The following is a 19,305-nucleotide window of genomic DNA, read 5'->3' on the forward strand; positions in this document are numbered from 1 at the left end:
CAAGTACAACTGGTGTAAACAGGTTGGAGACGTACATAACTAACTCTTAGTAAGTGTACAAATCCGTGTGGATGTTCTAGAGAACAGTCTCCCAGCCTGAGCTGTGTGTGTGCCGTTCAGAGTGATTTAAAGAGGGGTGTGGAGAGCTGGGTGCGTCAGGCAAGTGGAGCTCAGGGAAGAGTTTTACTCCGTGCTGTTTCTCAGCTAGGCCTCTGCTGTTTCTCCTCCCAGCCTTGAGTCATCCCAAGCCCTCTGCCAGTGTATCTTTTCCTTGTAGCCTGATTGCCATGTATCTCTCCTGTCTCAGCCTAGCTGTCACTCTCTCCAGGAAGCCCACCTTGCCTCCCTCAGGCCAGGTTATTTGTGCCTCCGATGTGCTCTGTAGCGCCCTCTATTGCTCCAGGGCAGTCACACCCCTGTGTAAATATCTCCCACCCGACCATAATCTTTGTAAGGATGGAGTCCTTGCCTGTGCTGTTCATGATGGGATCCCCAGCACTAGCAAAATGTCTGGCCTAGAGTAAGCACTCAGCAAATATTTATGGAATGGAGGGAGGAGGACAGGAAGATCATGTAACTTGTTTCTCAGAAATCTTCCATCACCGCCTGCATTGTAGGATAAGGTACACCGTAGCAGGCAGCAAAGGCCTGCACTGCCACCGTCATAATCTTAGCAGTAATGGAAGTGGCCATGGACATAGTGGAAGTATGAGCAGTCATGATGAGACTAACGCCCCCACTGATGCTAATACCGCCATTTGTGGGCTACTTCGTGTAGGTCTTCAGATGCATTTTCCCACCTGATTTGTGCCTGCCCCGAGTCCCCCAGTCCCCCTCACTCCGACACCTTGCAGGGCCTCACTCATCGCTGTTGGTTGTGTTCCCCTTCATCCTGGGCACCCCATGCTCTGCTCTCACTTGTTGGAATCCCGCTCCTCCTCCAGGACCCGACCCAGACCCCAAGCGCCTGCCCCAGACGCTGGCCCCACCAGTTGCTCAGGCTTCTAGGTCGTTGTGCATAGGCTCCTTCCCTCCTCCCAGCTCCCTGAAATGGAGTCGTATTGTCTCTGTGCACCAGCACACGTAGCACAGTGTGCAGGAGACTCCTGAGCAGGTGATGTGTGACACTGAGCCACACTGTGAAGAAAGTGACTGAACGCCAGCCATTTCCACTTCCCAGGGCTGCCCTATAAAGGATCACAAACCGGGAGCTTAGAACAACAAAAATGTATCCTCTCACAGTTCTGGAGGCCAGAAGTCAGAAATCAAGGTGTCGGCAGGGCCATGTGACTTCTGAAGGCGCGAGGGAACCATCCTTCCCTGCTTCGTCCAGCTTCTGGTGGCTGCCAGCAATCCTTGGCATCCTTTTGTCCATGTCAGTCCAACCTCCGCCTCTGTCGTCACGTGTCTTCTTTCCTCTGTGTCTGTCTGGGTACCTCCAAATCTCCTTATTCAATCCAGTCATAGAGTCATTGGATCTAAGGCCCACCCTAAGCCAGGATGAGGTGAAACCTCTCCTAAGATGGCTGGCTGGACACAAGAATGGAAGGAAAGTACCCTCTGCAAAGACCATAGTTAAGGCCACATTCACAGGTTCTGGGGGTGAGGACTAGGGGAACACAATTCATCGCACAATACTGGTATTTTTAAGTGTGTTCTTTTCCTGCTTCCTGGGCGTGTCGGAAATGAGCTACAGCATCTGAGAGTGTGTTTCTGCCTGTACACCCAGTACCTCATGTGGACCCCTGGACCTTGGACACCGGGCCGTACTCATGCATCACTATACTCAGTCACCATTCTTGCAAATGTGATTTTCTTCACTCTAACTTCTGAAGTTGGTTGCTTGTTTTCATGTCCTTAAGAGACTATTTCTGCCCTAATGGAATATTCCACCTGGAACAGTTTGAACCATCTCACAGCCAACAGAGACTCCTCAGGGTTCTGGAAATAGAACAAGAAGCCAGTTTTTGGCGTAAGAGGGAACACTTAAAGAGTCCTGGATGCCTCTTCAGACGTTGTCAGAACTGGGCTGAAGGGTTGAAAACAGATTCAATGAAAGTGGCCCATGGTGCACTGGCAGCTGTGGGGGCCCTTGTGCATTTCCTGGCTGTTCTGAAGACTCCAGCATCTCACCGGCAAAGTGGAAGCTTTGTGGCCTGAAGCTGCAAGTTCCCTCATACCAGAAACATTTTCCTAAGCATGGAAATGAGGCTACATGAAGAAGAAAGTTCGACAGTGTTCCAGCTGCCGGACACGCTCAGTGCTTCCTGGAAGGGTTTGGAAAACATTGTGTATTTAAAGGGAGCTCTGCCCATGTGTGCTGCAGCACTCGGGAGTCTTTTCTTTTGCTATTTTTTTTTTCCTCCCTCTGACAGATGTTTGTGTATGGAAATGTGGTCTTTAATTCCTTAAAGACCCATCTCTCTGGAGTTAATTCCTCTTTTGAAGTAATAATCTTTTGTGTAATGCTTTCTGGTCAGCTTGACTCCAAGTAAAGCGTTATATGTCACAGATGGAGAAAATTATGTGGGCTTTTTGCATTCCATTTGGGCATAAAAGAAGATAGCTGCAGTGGCTGGAAGTGAAGACATGAGGTGCTCAGTGTTCGAAGCCCATTGGAAATGGAGGTTGGCCGTCTTATATCATTCTCCACGAGCTCTGATTTAATTCTTTCACAAATACACAAGTACTCAGAGGAGGCAAACATATCTGATTTTCTTCTGTGCTTATCCTCCAGTATGACTGGCATTGCCTGATACTTATAAAGAGCAAAGCTGCAAATTCACATGAACCCTGCAGGTTCTGGACACAATGGAAGGGGCAGGGGTGGGCGGGTCTTGAGATTCACCCTGCTCAAAGTTGCTGGTGTAAGAAACAGAAGACGAGAGCTTACCACTTGTTGATATTTGCCTGCTCTGGCGAAGACCTCAAGTCCCTCCCAGATTCCAGAAGTACTTCAGGAAACACGTAGGATGTGTTCTTAGGAGCTTAGTTGGCTGTTTCCTGCTTGAACTGCTACAGACCTGTTGCAGAGCTGCTATGCGGGATTGCTCTTCTGGTCCCTGCAGAAAGTGAGAGGCTACGGGGTGGCTGGACACAAGAATGGAAGGAAAGTACCCAAAGATGTGGTGCTCCCTGCTGACCTCCTCCGCTCTCCAGCAGCCTGTGAATGGCCAACCAGAGAAGTACCAACCCTGCTGGAATTGTTGGGAAACATTTCATATTTGTAGTTGCTAAACTTGACCTATGCGCTAGAATAACATGTTTTTTTTCTGAATGAAGCTCATGCTGTCGGCCTCTCCTAGACCTAAATGGTGAGGACCACACAGTGCAGCCCTAATTGAGCAGAACAATGCAGCTTCTTTACTAAAAGGCACATTGTGGTTGAAACTTTGGAAAAAATGCTTCCATTTCACATGCAATTTATATCCTCTCATTTTCTTGTTCTATTAAAAATGTCCAAATAAGTTTGGTGTGTGGGGAGGAAGGACACATTAGCACTACATAACGAAGAAAATTAATTATGCTAAGACAGTTGAGTTTGTTCAACACATTCCTTCCTCTGGGTTGCAGAAGACATAGATGTCCAGCCACAGGGGAATGAGTAATTCTAGGCTTTACTTCTGGGTGGATAGCAGGGGGTGGTGGTGGAGAACCTCTGTCCTTTTATCAGGAAAGGGGCCCTAAGCAGAGCAGGAGGAGGGGTTCATCCACGGCTCCAGTAGCGCTAATGTCAGGATTGTTGTGATTGGTCACCCTCTGGCCCCATCCCGTGCTCAGCCTGGTGCACTGCAGGTCACACTGGAAAGCCACCCTGGAACACCTGGGTGAAGGCAGATTTCTTGGCATCCAAGAAGTCCGTGGGTACCCAGTCAAACCCACAGGAGCAGACTTTTCTAAGTCTTAGAGAAGAGCAAAGCATCAAAGCACATAGTGATAGAAAGCATGAGTTCGAATCCATGGTCAGTCACACCCCCTAGTTCACTTTCGGCACATCACTTACTTGCTTGTGCCCCCTTAGTTAAAGTATTTAGAATGTATCACCTAATTGATACTTGCTAAATATTAGCTGTTATTATGTCTGCTTAAGTAAATTGACACGGGGCATTGCAACGTCAGCTCTGTGGCTTGTCTCCCTGAGTGAGAGCCCAAGGAGCCAGGCTGGTGTTGGGCAGGGTGGTGTGCTCATGATTAATTTAACCCTTGTCCTTCAGGCCTTGGCGGCCCACTGGGTGCAACACCCTGCCCTTGCAACAGTGACCAAGACTTGGGTCTGAGGTGTCTGATGAGAAACATCTCCTTTGAGATAGGAGAGACACCTCTGTGTGTGTGCCACATCTTTGTAGACAGGCCACATGTGTCGTCCTTCAGTTGTCAGTAAGAACACAGCCTGTAATATTTGAGCAGGCCTATGTATTTTAGCACAGAGGTCCAAAGAGTTCCTCAATCTAAGTATTTTACTAGGCTGGTAAAACTTACCTCAACTCAAGAACATGGTCCCCAGTAAAAACAGTTAATACAGACTGTACCAAAAAAATGTATACACATTTTTATTGAGTATTAAAATTGTAATACTCAATATATACCAATAACAAAAGATAAATACAAGTCATGTGTATATATTTTTTGTTACACCTGGTATTTATTGGGTTTGTATTATTTGCTAGGCAGTTAATAGTATTTGCCACATCTGCCATATGGACGCATTTACGCTTTACAACATTACAATAAGATAGTTACTAATTTTATCCTGTTTTTTTTACATGAGCAAACTGCGGTTCAGATGAGTTAGTAAGCTGCCTGAAGTCATACAAAAGTGACCACACTGGCATTTGAGGCTGGGAATGTTTCTTTGGTCCTGTCCGCTACTGTAGACATGAATCACTGTGGAATGAACAGACTGCCAGTGTTGTACCCCCGGTGACAGGTACTCAGGTGCTGCTCTGAAGCACAGCGTTGCCTAGACTGTTTATGGAGGGGCTGCCATGTGTTAAACCTTTGGACTCACTGTGTGGAAGAAGAGGGTGGCAAATGAGGAGCAGCTCTTGTGATCAGGGCACTCCTGAAAGTGGAAGTAAGGAACAGAAGCAGCACCGAAAAGGGAACTCAGCGAAGAGGGGAGGAAATGCTTCCTGGGGAGGTGACTTCTGAGCTAGGTTTTGAAGAATAAATAGGAGTTCAGTAAGTGTACCTACTATAGGGCACAGCAGGCAGAAGAAATAGCATGCAAAGGACAGAGGTATGCAAAGGACAGCAGGGGGCTTTAAGGTGGGGGTATTGCAAGTCCTTTAGCACGATGAGTGGTAAAGCATGGGAGGAAATACCGCGTGTGTTGAGGCTGGAGAGCCAGAAAAAACTAGAAGACAGAGGCCTGGGTGTGCCATGCCAGGGAACCTGACTTTATCCTGAGCGTATAGGCAATTTAATATCACAGTTTTAAAACAAGGTCAAAATCCCTAAACCTTGATGCAGTTACTAGTACTGTGGTTTTTTTCTCCTGTTTTTATTATTACGATTATTGAAAGAAAAGATTACAAAAGTCAGTAAGCTCCATATCTGATGTGTACGGCTGTTGTACTAAAGAATGTTGGTTTTTTTAGTCTCCTCCACTCGTCTCTCCATTTTTTTCATCAGCAGTTCTTTTCGCAAATGTTATTCTCAGATGCCAGGATAAGTACTTTTGAGAGTTTTTTTTTTTTTAATGTTTTTTTAAGTGGCCTTTGATTGCATAAGAACATCATGTAGAACTGTTTCCAGTAGTATCTTTATAGCAGGAATGGAGGCTAAGACTGATTATGTAATTGTTCCCTTAATTTATTCTCAGAAACTAACATGCTGCCAGCGTATTAAAAGAAAACAAAAAAAACCTAATGATCATAATGGCATCTGAGTGTCTTTCCTGCTCACGGTTTCTGGCACTGTTGCTCTTGCATTGTATACTGCAGAGTAAATATCAATGGTTTAAATGTGGCATGACTTTCGGCTCAGCACTGGGCACCCCCCAGACTCATAGCTCTGTCTCTCCATCTTGCATGTGCAGCCCACAGCCAGCAGCTCTCACCAGAGAAAGGATTCATGTACACTCATTCGGGACCCTCATTGGTGTCTCGCATGTTCACATTTGGACCAGGAGAGGCAGCATACTGCTGCTGTGCTGAGGTTGCATTTTACAAGGAGCGCAGAACACCATCTGTCAGAGGAGGTGGTGGGAGCGTGCAAATACTGCTGTGAATTCCATGAATGCTTAATTGCTAGAGAATTTTTTTTTTTTAATTTAAGAGTCTTTGCATTTAGTTTGTTTGTTTGTTTGTTCTTTTTTTTTATTTTTTAGAATAGTCCTTATCAGTGGCAGAAGATCCTTCTGTAGTATATTTTCAGTGCTGCCGTATCGCGACAGTGCCCACGTTGGGTATGTATATGCATGCTTGCTTTGTAGTTCTCTGGGTGAAAAGTTGTGATACCATGTGCATAATGTGCTGCTCTTTCCATGTCAAAGCACTTGCCTCACTTTGCCACTGCAAATTCAATATTGGTAAATGTGAAAGAAAAAAAAGTTCCACTTCCTTTTCAACCAGAAGGCTTCCTTGTTGTTTTGTGTGTGCATGCGTGTCCTCACCGTATTGCCTCCTGTTTCTAAATATGCGTTTTGTCATCTCTTCCAACCCTGTAAAGCAAGAACAATACAGGGCCCGCTCCATTCCACAGGGCCTTGCTGACTTTTGGAGAAAGGTAGGTCAGGAGAGGAATTAGACAAACCATGTAGCATCCTGCCTCCTGGCATTTTGGGCTTAGGGCTGGGAACTGACCGGCAAGCTGGAGCAAATATGAAAGGAGAGTAGTACCAGGAACAGACTTAATGTGATTTGCAACAGGCCAGAGGAGCAATCACCGCTCTAGATCAACAAGCCTCTCCTTTTGCTGTGAAAAAAGTAGGTAAGTGAGTCTCTGCCCTTGCAGAGCCTCCCCGCCTCATTCCCCATCCCTCAACTTTGCTCCTTTCCTCATCTGGGTCTTACTCCCCCACCCCTCCCCTGTTCACTGCATCTGGTGTTTGTTGTCGGGGAGCTGCTGGTATTTAGAACAGGACAGTTCACTGCATAGGATGCTGAGAGCATTGTGGGGTGTTGGCTTTGGCCTTTGCAAACTAAATGCTGGCATTGCCCTCTGGTCGTCGTGACAACCACACACTGTTCACACGTGACCATTGCCCCGTGGGAGGGCAGTATGGTCCCTGGTGCTGATTCATCATTTATAGTAGCCCCGCTTATCTGCGAGGGGGATATTCTAAGACCCCCAGTGGATACCTGAAACCATGGATAGTACTGAGCCCAACATATGTTGGGATTTTCCTGTACACTACATACCTATGATAAAGTTTAATTTGTAAATTAGACACAGTAAGAGATTAACAACAATAATAATAAAACAGAACAACTATAACTATACTATAATAAAAGTTATGTGAATGTGGTATTATTAAGTAAAATAGGGTTATTTGAACACAAGCATTGTGATACAGTGACAATTGATTTGATAACCGAGATGGCTACTAAGTGCCTAACGGGTGGGGAGCGTCTGCAGTGTGGAGACTCTTGTCAACAGGGTAATTCACATCCCAGGTGGGATGGAGCAGGATGGCACTAAATTTTATCAAGCTACTTAGAATAGCATGCCATTTAAAACCTATGAATTGCCTGTTTGGAGAATTTTCCGTTTAATATTTTCGGATTGTGGTTGATGGTGGATAACTGAAATCGCAGAAAGCAAAACTAAAGATAAGATGGGACTACTGTATTTCAGAAAGGGTCACCTGCAGGATTATCAGTAGATTCAGCTATTCTGTCTGTTGACCCAGATGAAGCAGCAAAATTAATATGTGGGATCACAAGATATAAACTTTTTACATCTTGGATATGAACAAACTCAAACTCACCACCACTTCTGATTTTATAGGTGAGGAAACCAAGATGCAGAAAGGTTAATTTTTTTTCCTGTAACAAAACACATAATTGGACCCTGTGTAGTACCTAATGGAGAAAAGAACGTGCCCATTTCAGCAGCATATGCTACTTAAGTATCACACAAAAAACTATGAGCACAATTTAAAATATTGTAAGTTAGCACTAGGATTAAGAAGTGTTCTGCTTTTTAAATGTTTTAATGAGCAGAATTTTTATTTATGAATAGCTGCCATTTATCATAATTATGACTTTTACTAGTTAGTGGGAAACAACTATGCTCAAATAATAAAAAATATTTACACTAGTAAATTACATACATCTATGTTTTAAACGACCTTAGTTCATATACATATTAACTAATACCTTTGCACTGTGGAAAATTCCTTTATTTTTATGCTAAAGTTCTTTCTGTGACCAGAACGTAAGTCATAGAATTTCAGGGGTGAAAAGGACTTTAGAGATGACATAATGTGGGCTCCCTGTTTTCCCCGCTCAGGCTGTAGACACAGGGGGGTGAAGCTCAGGTTTCCAGGCGGGAATTCCCGCCCCTTCTCCAGAGTGTTTTTCACTTTCCCGTTCCCGAATCCCCAGATATAAACTGTGTTCTGGTCTCCACGATGAATCGTTTCCACAAAGTGACGGCCGATACTACCAACCACCTGGGTTCAAGGGGCTGATTCTCCCCATTTCCCGACCCACTTTTCTCGGGATTTGGGAACAAACGGAAAAGCGAAAACAATTCCTGAGAACTGGCAGGAATTCCCGCCCAGAAACCCTAGTGATAAATAGGAAAAATGTCTAAGAGATACATTGTGAGTAGTACGTTTATTTCCCATTGTGGGTATTACTGGGTTCAAGGAGTCGATTTTCCCTACCAACTTTTCTTAGGATGCGGGAACGGGAAGGCGAAAAAAATTCCTAAGAATAGGTGGGAATTCCTGCCTGGAAACCCTACTCACCACCTCCCCCGTAGAGCCCAGGACTCAGACCTCCCGGCCCACTGACTGTGGTTTCTGGCGTCCTTGTTTCCTTGTACTTATGCACATGGACTAGACCACATGTGCCTGATTCTTCCAGAGAAGCGCAAACCAACCTGCTGACAGGGACAATGTGCAGTTTCAACTTCATCACCAGGAAGTTTTAAAAACAGGAAGCTCAAAAGTTCATCCACTGTGTACCTAAACCTCCTTTACATGGAAAGCATCTATCAGCGTGGCCTTATCTCTTTCCGGTTTTGTTCTCTGGCTTCTCATGCTGCCCTTGAGCTTCCCAAGTCTTGCGCTCGCATCATGGCTTGCCCGCCCTCCCTTCTGACCCCAAAGCTTTGTTCTTGTTTTTAAACTGAACTGAATACTTATATTGGCTCCTGACATCAGTTGGCCAAGGCAAACAGGCCAGTCTTAGGAGAGGTTTCACCATCTACCCATGCATTCATTCATTCGTTCGTTCATGCATGTAGCCCCTTAGTCATTTCTTCTGCCCAGTGAGCACAAGGCCCTGATGGAGGCTTGGGGTGGGGGAGCGGTGCAGGGATGAGGAACACCCACGCTGCCGGCGTTTATCATTGAGCAAGGAAGTCAGACATGTGAACAGCCAAGATAGCTGGGCTTGGGCGGTAAGAGGTGCTAGAGAGTGCTTTAACGGCCCTCAAATCTTTATCAGTGTCCACATTTACAGTAAATCTGCAATCTTCAGTAAAAGCTGTGTTTGCTACATAAAGTCTTATTTTTGTCACCTACCCCTCTAAGTTTATTGCCATCCCTGCCTGCCTCCTATGTAGAGATTCAAGGGCTATCACTGCACAGCCTCAGTGATTCATTTCCTCCACAAGATCTGTTAAACCTACTGTGTTCCAGGAACTGTTCTAGTCAGTAGGGACACAATGGTGAATAAGAAAGTGTCTCTTTCCTCACAGAGCTCAATGGTAGGAGACAGAAACGAACTAATAAGCAAACTAACCATCAAACAAAAGAACAAACAATGAAATGAGTCCTAAGCCGTGTGCGGGTGGAGCGCTGAGGAAGGAGTCCAGTGAATTCCGATGGAGGGGTCTGGGAGTGCTCCCCAGAGAAGGTGGCTCTTTAGCTAGATGTAAAAGCGTGTGGTCTTGGAGAGGTGGAGAAGGCTATTCCAGCCTCAATTTGGACTTCTGAGCATGTCAGAAGACGGATGATCTGGCTCCTTGGAGACTTGTGCGCAGGGTCTCTGTCATGCCTGACATGCTGAGAGAATTCAGTAACGTACCATTGCAGCTGAATCCCACTGCTGACTCCCACTGCCGTGTACAGGCCTCTATAGTGAGGAAGGGAGGCGGGTGGAGGCAGAAAGAAGTGAGCTGTGTTGGGAGACCAGGTCCTGGTCCTGGATGTCACAGTCACAGGCCCATCACTCAGCCTTTTGGGTCTCAGTTCCCTCGTTTGTCCAATGGGGAGGTTTGGCTAGACTCCCAAGAGTCTATTCCAAAAGACTCTTATTCCAAAGATCCTGTGAGCTCAGATAGCATGTCTTTGTGTTCTCCCTGTCAACTTTGTTAGTGTGGAAGCCGTAGGTCTGGTTGAATAAGGAGTTTATAAATGGGACATGCTGTTCACACTCCATATCCACCAAGGATCGAGAGCTCCGATCTGAATCATTATTCTCTGTCCAGTGTTTTAAAATTTGAGATTTAAAAGAATGTTCAGATCTGGTGACTTTTTGCAGTTTTATTTGGTATGTTTCCTCTTACGAGCTACAAGGATAGGGGCTTAATCAACCCAGGCTTGAGAACAGGAACCCTTTAGGGTCATTTTACACGCCACCGGACTTATGCTAAGCTGACAATAGGATAATTCACAAAGTGGTGTCTAGAGCTTCTGCTTGCAGCAGACTACCCTGATTAGTTCACAACTGTCCCAATCTTCAAACTGTGCTTTCCTGCCTTGATAAATAGATATAGATATCTGAGAAAAGAGCATCTTTCCTTAAGATTAGCTGATCGTGTAGTCAAGCCTTTGTGTAAACAGGACATATAGAGGTAATAACATAAGCTGAAACCTAAGTAATGCTTACAGGATGCCAGGCACTGTTCTAAGTGCTTTATATACATTGGCTTATTTAATCTTCAGAACCACCTCATACGGTAAGTTCTCCAGCGACCATTCTACACATGTGAGCTGGGGCCGGGAGAGGCAGCGCAGCAGTGGCAGAGGTAGGAGGCAGGCAGGCAGGCTCTGTGCGGTGCAGGGCTGTCTGCTTTGGGGCTGGCACCCTCGCAGAGGCAGTCCCCAAGTGCTAGTGTTCACCTGAGAGCTGAGTGGGTTTCCCTTCAGCACCACCCCTTTGGGGCTGGGCTTGCTGGCTCTGGACCAGCAACAAGCAGGTGGCACCAGCTGACGGATGTATGTCTGGGTGATGACAGAGCTCTATACATGTGCCATAGGAGGGTCGCTTTCTGGGGAGCCAGTGGCCGAGGTGCTAAGTGGTGGCCTTCTGATGGCTTTGGAGGTTACCGGTTTATACTGCAGCCTGGGCTCCTTCCAGGAAACTCTGGGTGGAGTCTTGGGTGAAAGATAATCTATGTAATTGCCCTCTCTGGGTATTTGTCGGTTATAGAATAGGAAGGCATGAATTACAGAATTATAGACTAGGGAGGTGGTCCCATTCTCCAGGTGTCGGCACAATGCAGGCGCTCTGTGCATGGGCTTCACTAGTTCATGACAAAGTAGTGCTCACTCGCATCTCCCCAGCAACTGCCCGGCTGCACCCAGGTCGCCCCGCAACGCCCCAGGGAAGCGATTTAGGGACTGGGGAGGGCCTTCTTCCTGCCTTTACGCCATGCAGGAAAAATGCTTCTCTTTGAGAAAGTGTGTAAAACAGTTGCATTAGAGGATTAGTACAGCACCAAACATGTCTTCACAAAAGGATCGGTAACAGGGCTTTTTAAATTAAAGAGCTTTCTTACTTTCTCAATAAGTGTTCTTATTTTATATCTTAAAGTATTGTTTGACTGACAGAGTTTTCTTTCTTCAGGAAATCATTTGTTAGATAACATGAGATGCTTGTAATAACCGTCTTTTCTTCCTGTACTTTCACTTTAGGAATTCAGGCTTGCTGGTCCCATGAACCTGCAGTGGCTCTGATGGGCACAGAGGGGTATAGTGCAGGGTGGCTTAAACTCAGACAGTGGGGTCTTCACTGTGGTCACACCGGGCTTCTGCACCCTCTTTCCAAACCCCTTCGGAGTTCCTTAACTTTTTTTTTTAAATATATATATTATATATAGATATTATTAGTTTCAGGTGCACAAAACAATGTAATAGTTAGACATTTATCATTTCTATCCCTCACACAATGACAACTCCCCTCCCCCCATCCACTACCCCTCTGACATCGCACACAGCCGTTGCATTTCCACTGTCTCTATTCCTAACGCTGTACGGAGTTCCTTGGTTTTCAGTGGTTTCCTCCACCTAGCCCTTGATCAACTCAAGATTGTCAGAACATCTCCAAACGAGCATCGTGTGATCAAAATGCAAATAATACACAGCTCCATTTTGAGCAGATCAACACATGTATATTCCTTTCATGTATACTGTTTTTGCTTAAAGCAAGGTTGATCTTTGGATTGAATCTAGTGTAGAGTTAGAAGAGAGTGGTTTTCCCAGGTCAGGACTTGGGGGAGGGGGCAGTGGGGAGCTTAACCAGGTCATTGGAGGCCCTCTCAGTGTCTGGGGTGGATTGAGCCCCTGCCTTTGTCCTCCTCGCCACTACCCACCCAGCCCCGCTTCGCACACACACAGCCTGGTCCTTGCTGCCCTCCCTTGGCCCAGCCAGGCCATTTCTAATCAGGTGCACATATTGGTAAGATGTTGGGGTTTACTGGCATGCTTAGATTGGAGGCTAGCTACAGGCTATGCTCACACCTTTCAGATAACACAGCACTTGAGACTGGATTTCACTAATCGTTACCAGGGATGGATTGCGTTTCATAGGCTGAACTCAGTGAGCAGAAACCACTTCCAAGGACGTGGAAGCCCTTCCTGGACACAAGGGTATCGCCACTTCTCCTTGGGGTGTCCCCGAGCTAATTCATTAACAGATATCTGACCTGGAAGTTTGACCCCTGGAATGCCAGTTCACCCAAGCTGAATGACAGGGAGCACTCTTCAGCTCTGAGAATAGACTTGTAGAGTGGGAAGGAACTTGGACACTGTGTAGTCTTTTGGTTTTCAGACTTTTTTTAGCTGTAGAAACCGTTCTTCCAACACAAGTTTAGACAGAACACCAATAAATAAAGCAGCTAACCACAGAGCTCTTCCAGAAAAGTGGGAATGGGGACAAGCAGCCCGCTCATCTCCACTCCGTCCCTCATGACCCCATTCGGGAAACTGTAGTCCTTATCTGTGCCTACCGTCAGTACCAGTAGGGTGCATAGGAGAGAGCTGATGGTCAGGCCGAATCCTTGGTCCTGGTACTTTGACCTTGCTGGTCCCAGACTCACTCACCTGTAAAGTTGGCTAGAATGTCATCCCCAGGGATTTTTGAGAGCGTTAAGTGAAATATTACATATGAAAGCTCTCAGCACTGTGCCAGGCTATTCTTTGAATGGTAGCTTTTGTTTCGTTTTTGTCCAATCACAAAAGCTAGTTCATTGCTTTTTCTAGATCTGCCCCAACACAGCAAATCTTACACGGGTTCACGATGACTTAGCCAGTTGTGCATTTCTACAAACACAAAGGATGCATCTTCAGACCTGCTTTTATTTAGTCTTTAAATTGGTTTCCTCAGAGGTACAGGTAAAGAAAATCTGGAAATTACGTAAAAATAAAAGGAAGTTAAAAATGACTGAGCCTCCCCTAAACAAACCCATCATTACCATTCTGGTCTATTTCCTTCCAGTCTTTTTTTTCCCTAGTGCGTGTATGGAATATGAAGAGATAATTGGTTTGTTTTGATCTTTCTTGCTGGTGGGAAGAAGCTTTGCCAAATCCCACCTTTTAAAACAAGCTATTGGAAGCCGGTTATGGAGAAGAGGAACAGATGTTGCCCGTCTTTTTCACTATAACTGTAACATCAAACCTTCCCATAGCTGTAAACACTCTTCTCCGATTAAGCTTTTAAATTATACCATTTCTGGGAAGAGTCCCAGCCTTAAACCAGCTCCTCTTCTCTCAACCGACAGTTGCCAAGGCCCATCTGAGACTTTTTGCCTTTTATTCACATTAGTCACTGCCTTCTCTTTTCTAGTGTGGAGTTGTGGTTTGGCTTGGCGACTCTCCACTTATAAAATGAGTTATAAGCAAGTTTCTCGACTTTCCTAAGTAGGCAGACCCCACACCTCGTCCACACCTTTAGCTAGGACCACTGCCCCTCCTCTTGCTCACCAACCCCCTCCCTGTCCTCTGGGCTACTGTGCCATCACCAAGGGACCAGGAGTGGAAAACCTGAGAGCTGCAAAGGAATCTATGGGTTCAGAAATAGAAGAGGGAAGAAATCATGAAAAACAGGAACAGCTTAGGAGAAAGGCCCCTAGAGTCCCGAAAAGACAAGGAGATTTGGAGAGGGAGGTGGATATAATGCAAATTCAACCTCCTTTAAAATGTTGCTGAAGGTCAGCCCCAAACTAAGAAACCATGAGGGAGACTCAGCTTTCTCCTATTCACCCTCTTTTACACTCTGACCTGTTACTCCTACGACCAGAGCTTTTACTTGGACTATGGGGCTAGTTCAGTTACATTATTGGCTAAAAGGGCATTGTGTGGGGCTGATCTCCATTTCAATAGGAATATGCATTCCGAGTTCCCGACGGCCAACTCAAAAGCTTTCGGAACACAACCCACTGGTGAGTGAGAGACTGCAGGCATTGTGTTGAGGGCCAGTCCCAAGACTGACCCTGCGCATAAGGTCACAGACATGAGTGCCCCGATGATCTTTATTTCCTGAAACATATGGACATCAGTAGGTGTTCCTGTATATATGGATCTGATCGAAAGGAAGTAGGCGCAAACCCAGTTAATTTGTAGTTGGGGATTCTGTAAAATAACCAAGCTAGTGATTGCAGCAAAAAATAGCCTCTGTGATATGTGTGTGTTTACAGACCCATTGAGATCACCGTTGCTGATTGATTGATAGTCACTGGATTAGCTTACTACAGATGTATCGGAGACCACGTGATGAAGAAAATGGCTTCCCAGTAGAGTCCAAGGTGTCTCTGGGGCTGTGTTTTAAAATAGCAGCTTCCATGTGGTGTTTATGTCCTTAGCTTTTGGCATTGGGGCATTTCAGATGAGGTCATCATACTCTTGGGTCCATTTCCTGAATGTTGATCACTTTGTGACACAGAGAACAGCGTCTACTATTCTTAGAGCGGGGCTCCAAGCCTAAATGCTCCCTGCCTAGGCTAGCCCTGGGTCCATCCCTGCTTCCTCCCCACCCACTTTGCCCCAAAACACCTCTTTTCGTTATGGAAAATGACACATGCACAAATTGTGTTTCTTTCCTCACACCAAGCATATTCCCACACAGAGACCGATTCTGGAATGATCTCATGGATGAATCATGCCGTTACCCGGCTGTTTATAGGAACTGCCTTTAGACAAAAGATTTTGGTGTAAGCTGCATTAAGGTCCCTACGTTATCTGCCAGTTACCCTTGGGGGACGGCTTATCCATCAAGTGCTAAGTGTGAGAAGGGCAGGACTATAAGACTGAAAAGCTCCTTTGATTTCACTGTTTTCTGTCAGCCCCGGGCCTTGTTCCATTGGCTCTGAACTATGGGGGTAAAACTGTCTGCTCCAATACAAGTAAACAGACCCAATCCAAGATGGCAGCTCCTATATTGTATCTGAAGAGGAAACAAATAGGGCTTCTTAAACTAATTCATGCTTGTGTTGTTGAATTCCAGTGGATGTAATCTCTGTATTAAAATTAGCTCACAATTGGCATTTCCTTTCCTAATCCAGCTTCAAGCTTTGCTTTCTGTACAGCAAATTTCTATTTTTTGAAGGATCTGGAAATTTTGTTAATATTTAATTCGCTTTTAAATTATTTACACCTCAAAGTGTTCCACCTATTGTTGTCCTTTAAAGAGCAAGTGCCTCGTTGAGCTCCCAGCTGTCATTCCAAAGTCTTGAGTTAAGAGCGCATTGGAGAAATCATCACTGATGGAAGTCAGGCCATCCCCATCTTGGAAGCAGAAAGCCCTGGGAACTCGTTAATTGGTCACACACACTTTGCATCTACTTCCCAGTTGTTAAGTATTTAAATCTTATTTTTTTTTAAAAGAGAAATACTGGTTTATTAACCATAAGCTCTCTAAGGAAAGGGACTTAACTTCAACTTCTTGTTTTCTAATAGGGAATCTTGTTTGATCACTTCCATGCATTATGGCTCAGTAAGCTTTCAGAAAAGAAAAGATCATTTTGCCTATTACACAAGATGAAATCAGGAGTTGGCCATTGTGTGGTTATTAGTGACCGAGGCAACCCCCTTTGGGCACCAGGATATCTAGATTGGCCATCTGCTCTGACCAGATGACTCCACAACTGTGAAATCATGTACATTCACTTTATGCTGTGGGAGCCAAAACTAAGACAGAGGTCCAGGGCTTTTCCAATCATGAAGTTACAGGCTTTCAAGGAGAGCTACATTAAGTGAATGGCAGTGCCATCCTATGAAGGACGGGTTTACACCTCTAAAAAGAACCAACCTCTATTCCTGCTGCTTGCTTAGAAGGACATCTGCTGCTGGGCCATCTCCCCAAATGCATTTTCATCTCCTGTTTTAATCCCCTTCCCCCGATCTTCTGTGACACCCTCCCCTGTCCCCCCCTTACACGACCCCTCATCCTGGCCACCCACACCAGCCAGCCTTTGTAAAAAAATATTTGTGCTGGGTTTTCAAAGTGTGTTTGTTGCCTACAACCTCTGCAAAAGTTAAGAAACTTCAGTAGACTGAGAGCTGTAGCGCCATCCAGGGCTATGGAAGAGAAGAAGTCAGACCATGTGTTGTCCATGGTTCCTTACCAGTGATTCTGTTAGTGTATCTACCCGAATGAGATCTTTTCCTGTAACCTGACTAAACGTGTTCATCTTTGAGTTCAAGCTACAGCATTTAAACCTTGCACACAATTTTGGACAATATCCACATATGGTATTTGAACTTGCCTCCATTCCATTTTTAGGAGTAGGTGGAACATAAATAAATTAATGTTTGAACTCAACATTAATCTGGGAATAAATAATCTTCTGGGCTTTTCAAAGAAATTAAAAAGTCCCACTTCAGTTTGCTTTTAATTACTTTCAGCTGTAGTTCCACGGTATCCAGCTCTATCTCCTGGTACAGGAGGGTAAATGCTGGCATTTGAGCCAAAAGAGATATTTCTATTTTCATACACCACTTTAATGAGAGTTTAGTGATCTTACAAAGAAAACATCAAGATTTTATCACTACTCCACAGGGACTTCTGCTTAATTTTTTTTGCACTGGAGTTTTTAAAACACTCTCTTTGGGTGAACCAGTAACACTATTCAGAGTTCCTTTTTTGCAGGCGACCTCCCACCCTCTCAGCTCCCAGAAAAGTGGGGCATGAAGAGCCATGGGTCTCTTGCTTGCTTTACACTCACATGTAAGGCCTGAGCAGTGACCTTATCTGTAAATTAGGTGGCATGATGTGAAATCACTGTTTAAGTAGGACAAAATGGACAAGTAACAACAATTTCATATGGTTCACATTAAATGGTTCAGCAACACAACGGCACTTAGCTACGGACGACCCTAGAGAAGTTTATAAGCCTCTTTGTGAAAGACATATTTTTCAGATCCCAGGAGTCTTAATATATACACATTCAAAAGTTGTTAAAAGAAACCAACATCATTGAAATAGATGAACTGTGTGTTTCCATGGACCGTTGTCCACGGACATGTGCCTGTGCCAGCAGATGTGTGTACACATGTGTTCTTAATTCAAGCCCAGCAAAATGTCAACCCCAAAGTGAGTGACAACTTCTCCCTGAATCTCAGGCACAAAAATTGGCAATATGTGCCTTCCGCCACCACCACGAAGCAGTCACTTTTCTAGAGCAGTTGTGATGTTGACTACCATGAAGTTTTTGAAGTGCAAATGGAACAGATGTGAGTGCCTCAGCCTCAGTGTGCAAGAAAGGTTTCATTTCTTTCTTTTTTTTTTTTAAAGAATCTACTTCATATGAACTACTGGCCCCCCTTTTACAAAGTCAGAGGGAAATTCAAACTTAATGTCACTGGGCATCCCTCCCACCTCCCCTACAGTGGGCAGAAGATGGCCAGGCCATTGTGGGGAAGAACACTGGCTGACAAAATCCAAGTCATTAAGTATATCATCTGTGACTATTTACTGTATAAATCAATGGTAGCCAAAGTCCTGATGAGTAAGTCCTAGTCCAATACAGTAGCCACTCTCCACATGTGGCTTTTGAAATTTAAATTAAAATAAAAAATTCATTTCCTCAGTCAACTTGTCACTCTTCAAGCACTCACTTGCCACCTATGGCTCGTGGCTACCATGTTGGACAGCTCCGACAGAGAGAACTTCCGTCACCACAGGAGTTTCTGTGGATAACGCTGAGCACTGTGTGTTTTACTAGTAGCAGCCAAGGGTGACCCCACTATTGTCCACTAGCTTGTTTTCTTACATTTAGAAAGTGGAATGATACAAGTGGAGAGCCAGTGGGAAGTGGCTGCTGTGGTACGCAGACCAACACAGTCATTCCCGTGGGGAGGTGTGACGGAGTTTCACCCGATGCAAAGTGTGGTCCAAAGTGTCCATGAGGCACCTGGATAATCACCAGGTCTAACAATCCCTGTTTCTTTAAATGGGGTTTATCTCATGGAGAGGAGTCTCAGATCTTATATGAGCACCCAAAGTGTAATTTTTGTTATGGCTCCATCTGCCTTGGAGGAGGCTTCAAGAAGGGGAGTGTGGGGTGAACATGGTTTGGTTTTGCAAACTGGGGTGTGTACATTTAGCAGCCAACGGCCAGCTGGCAAAGGCAGGGCTGCCCATGGAAACAGTGAGCCTGGGAGCAAATTGAGACAGACGAAAAGGGGGACAATGGAAAAATATCCATGATCCATGTTGTCTGTCTGAACCAGCACCCATGAGATGGCAACAAGCCAGACGACCTCAGCTCAGTAAACACTTCTTTAAGCATCTTTACATACGAGACATCGTTGTAGACAGGATACACGTGGACTGAGACTCTTCCTGCCTGCAGCCGGTTCTCCATCCAGAAGCACTTTTTTTAAATAAATTTTTACTCAAGTATGGTTGGCAGACATTATTATATTAGTTTCAGGTGTAAGGAGCACTCTTCGTAGGGCCCTATTTT

At 45.1% G+C, this 19,305-nt stretch overlaps 1 protein-coding gene across 2 annotated transcripts in view; it reads left to right on the forward strand.

Moving 5' to 3' along the window:
• The window catches only part of CABLES1 (Cdk5 and Abl enzyme substrate 1), a 107,743-nt gene that overhangs the window by 63,848 nt on the left and 24,590 nt on the right, over positions 1-19,305 (forward strand). The window contains exon 4 of one of the 2 annotated variants that reach the window (XM_033087612.1): positions 6,332-6,409. The exons of the other annotated variant lie outside the window; for it this stretch is intronic. Coding sequence (XP_032943503.1) covers positions 6,332-6,409 — 78 coding nt within the window. The remainder of the gene's footprint in view (positions 1-6,331; positions 6,410-19,305) is intronic. 2 annotated transcript variants of the gene reach the window in all.

This window comes from Rhinolophus ferrumequinum, chromosome 19 (genome assembly GCF_004115265.2).
Source record: "Rhinolophus ferrumequinum isolate MPI-CBG mRhiFer1 chromosome 19, mRhiFer1_v1.p, whole genome shotgun sequence".
Classification (NCBI taxonomy): Eukaryota; Metazoa; Chordata; class Mammalia; order Chiroptera; family Rhinolophidae; genus Rhinolophus; species Rhinolophus ferrumequinum.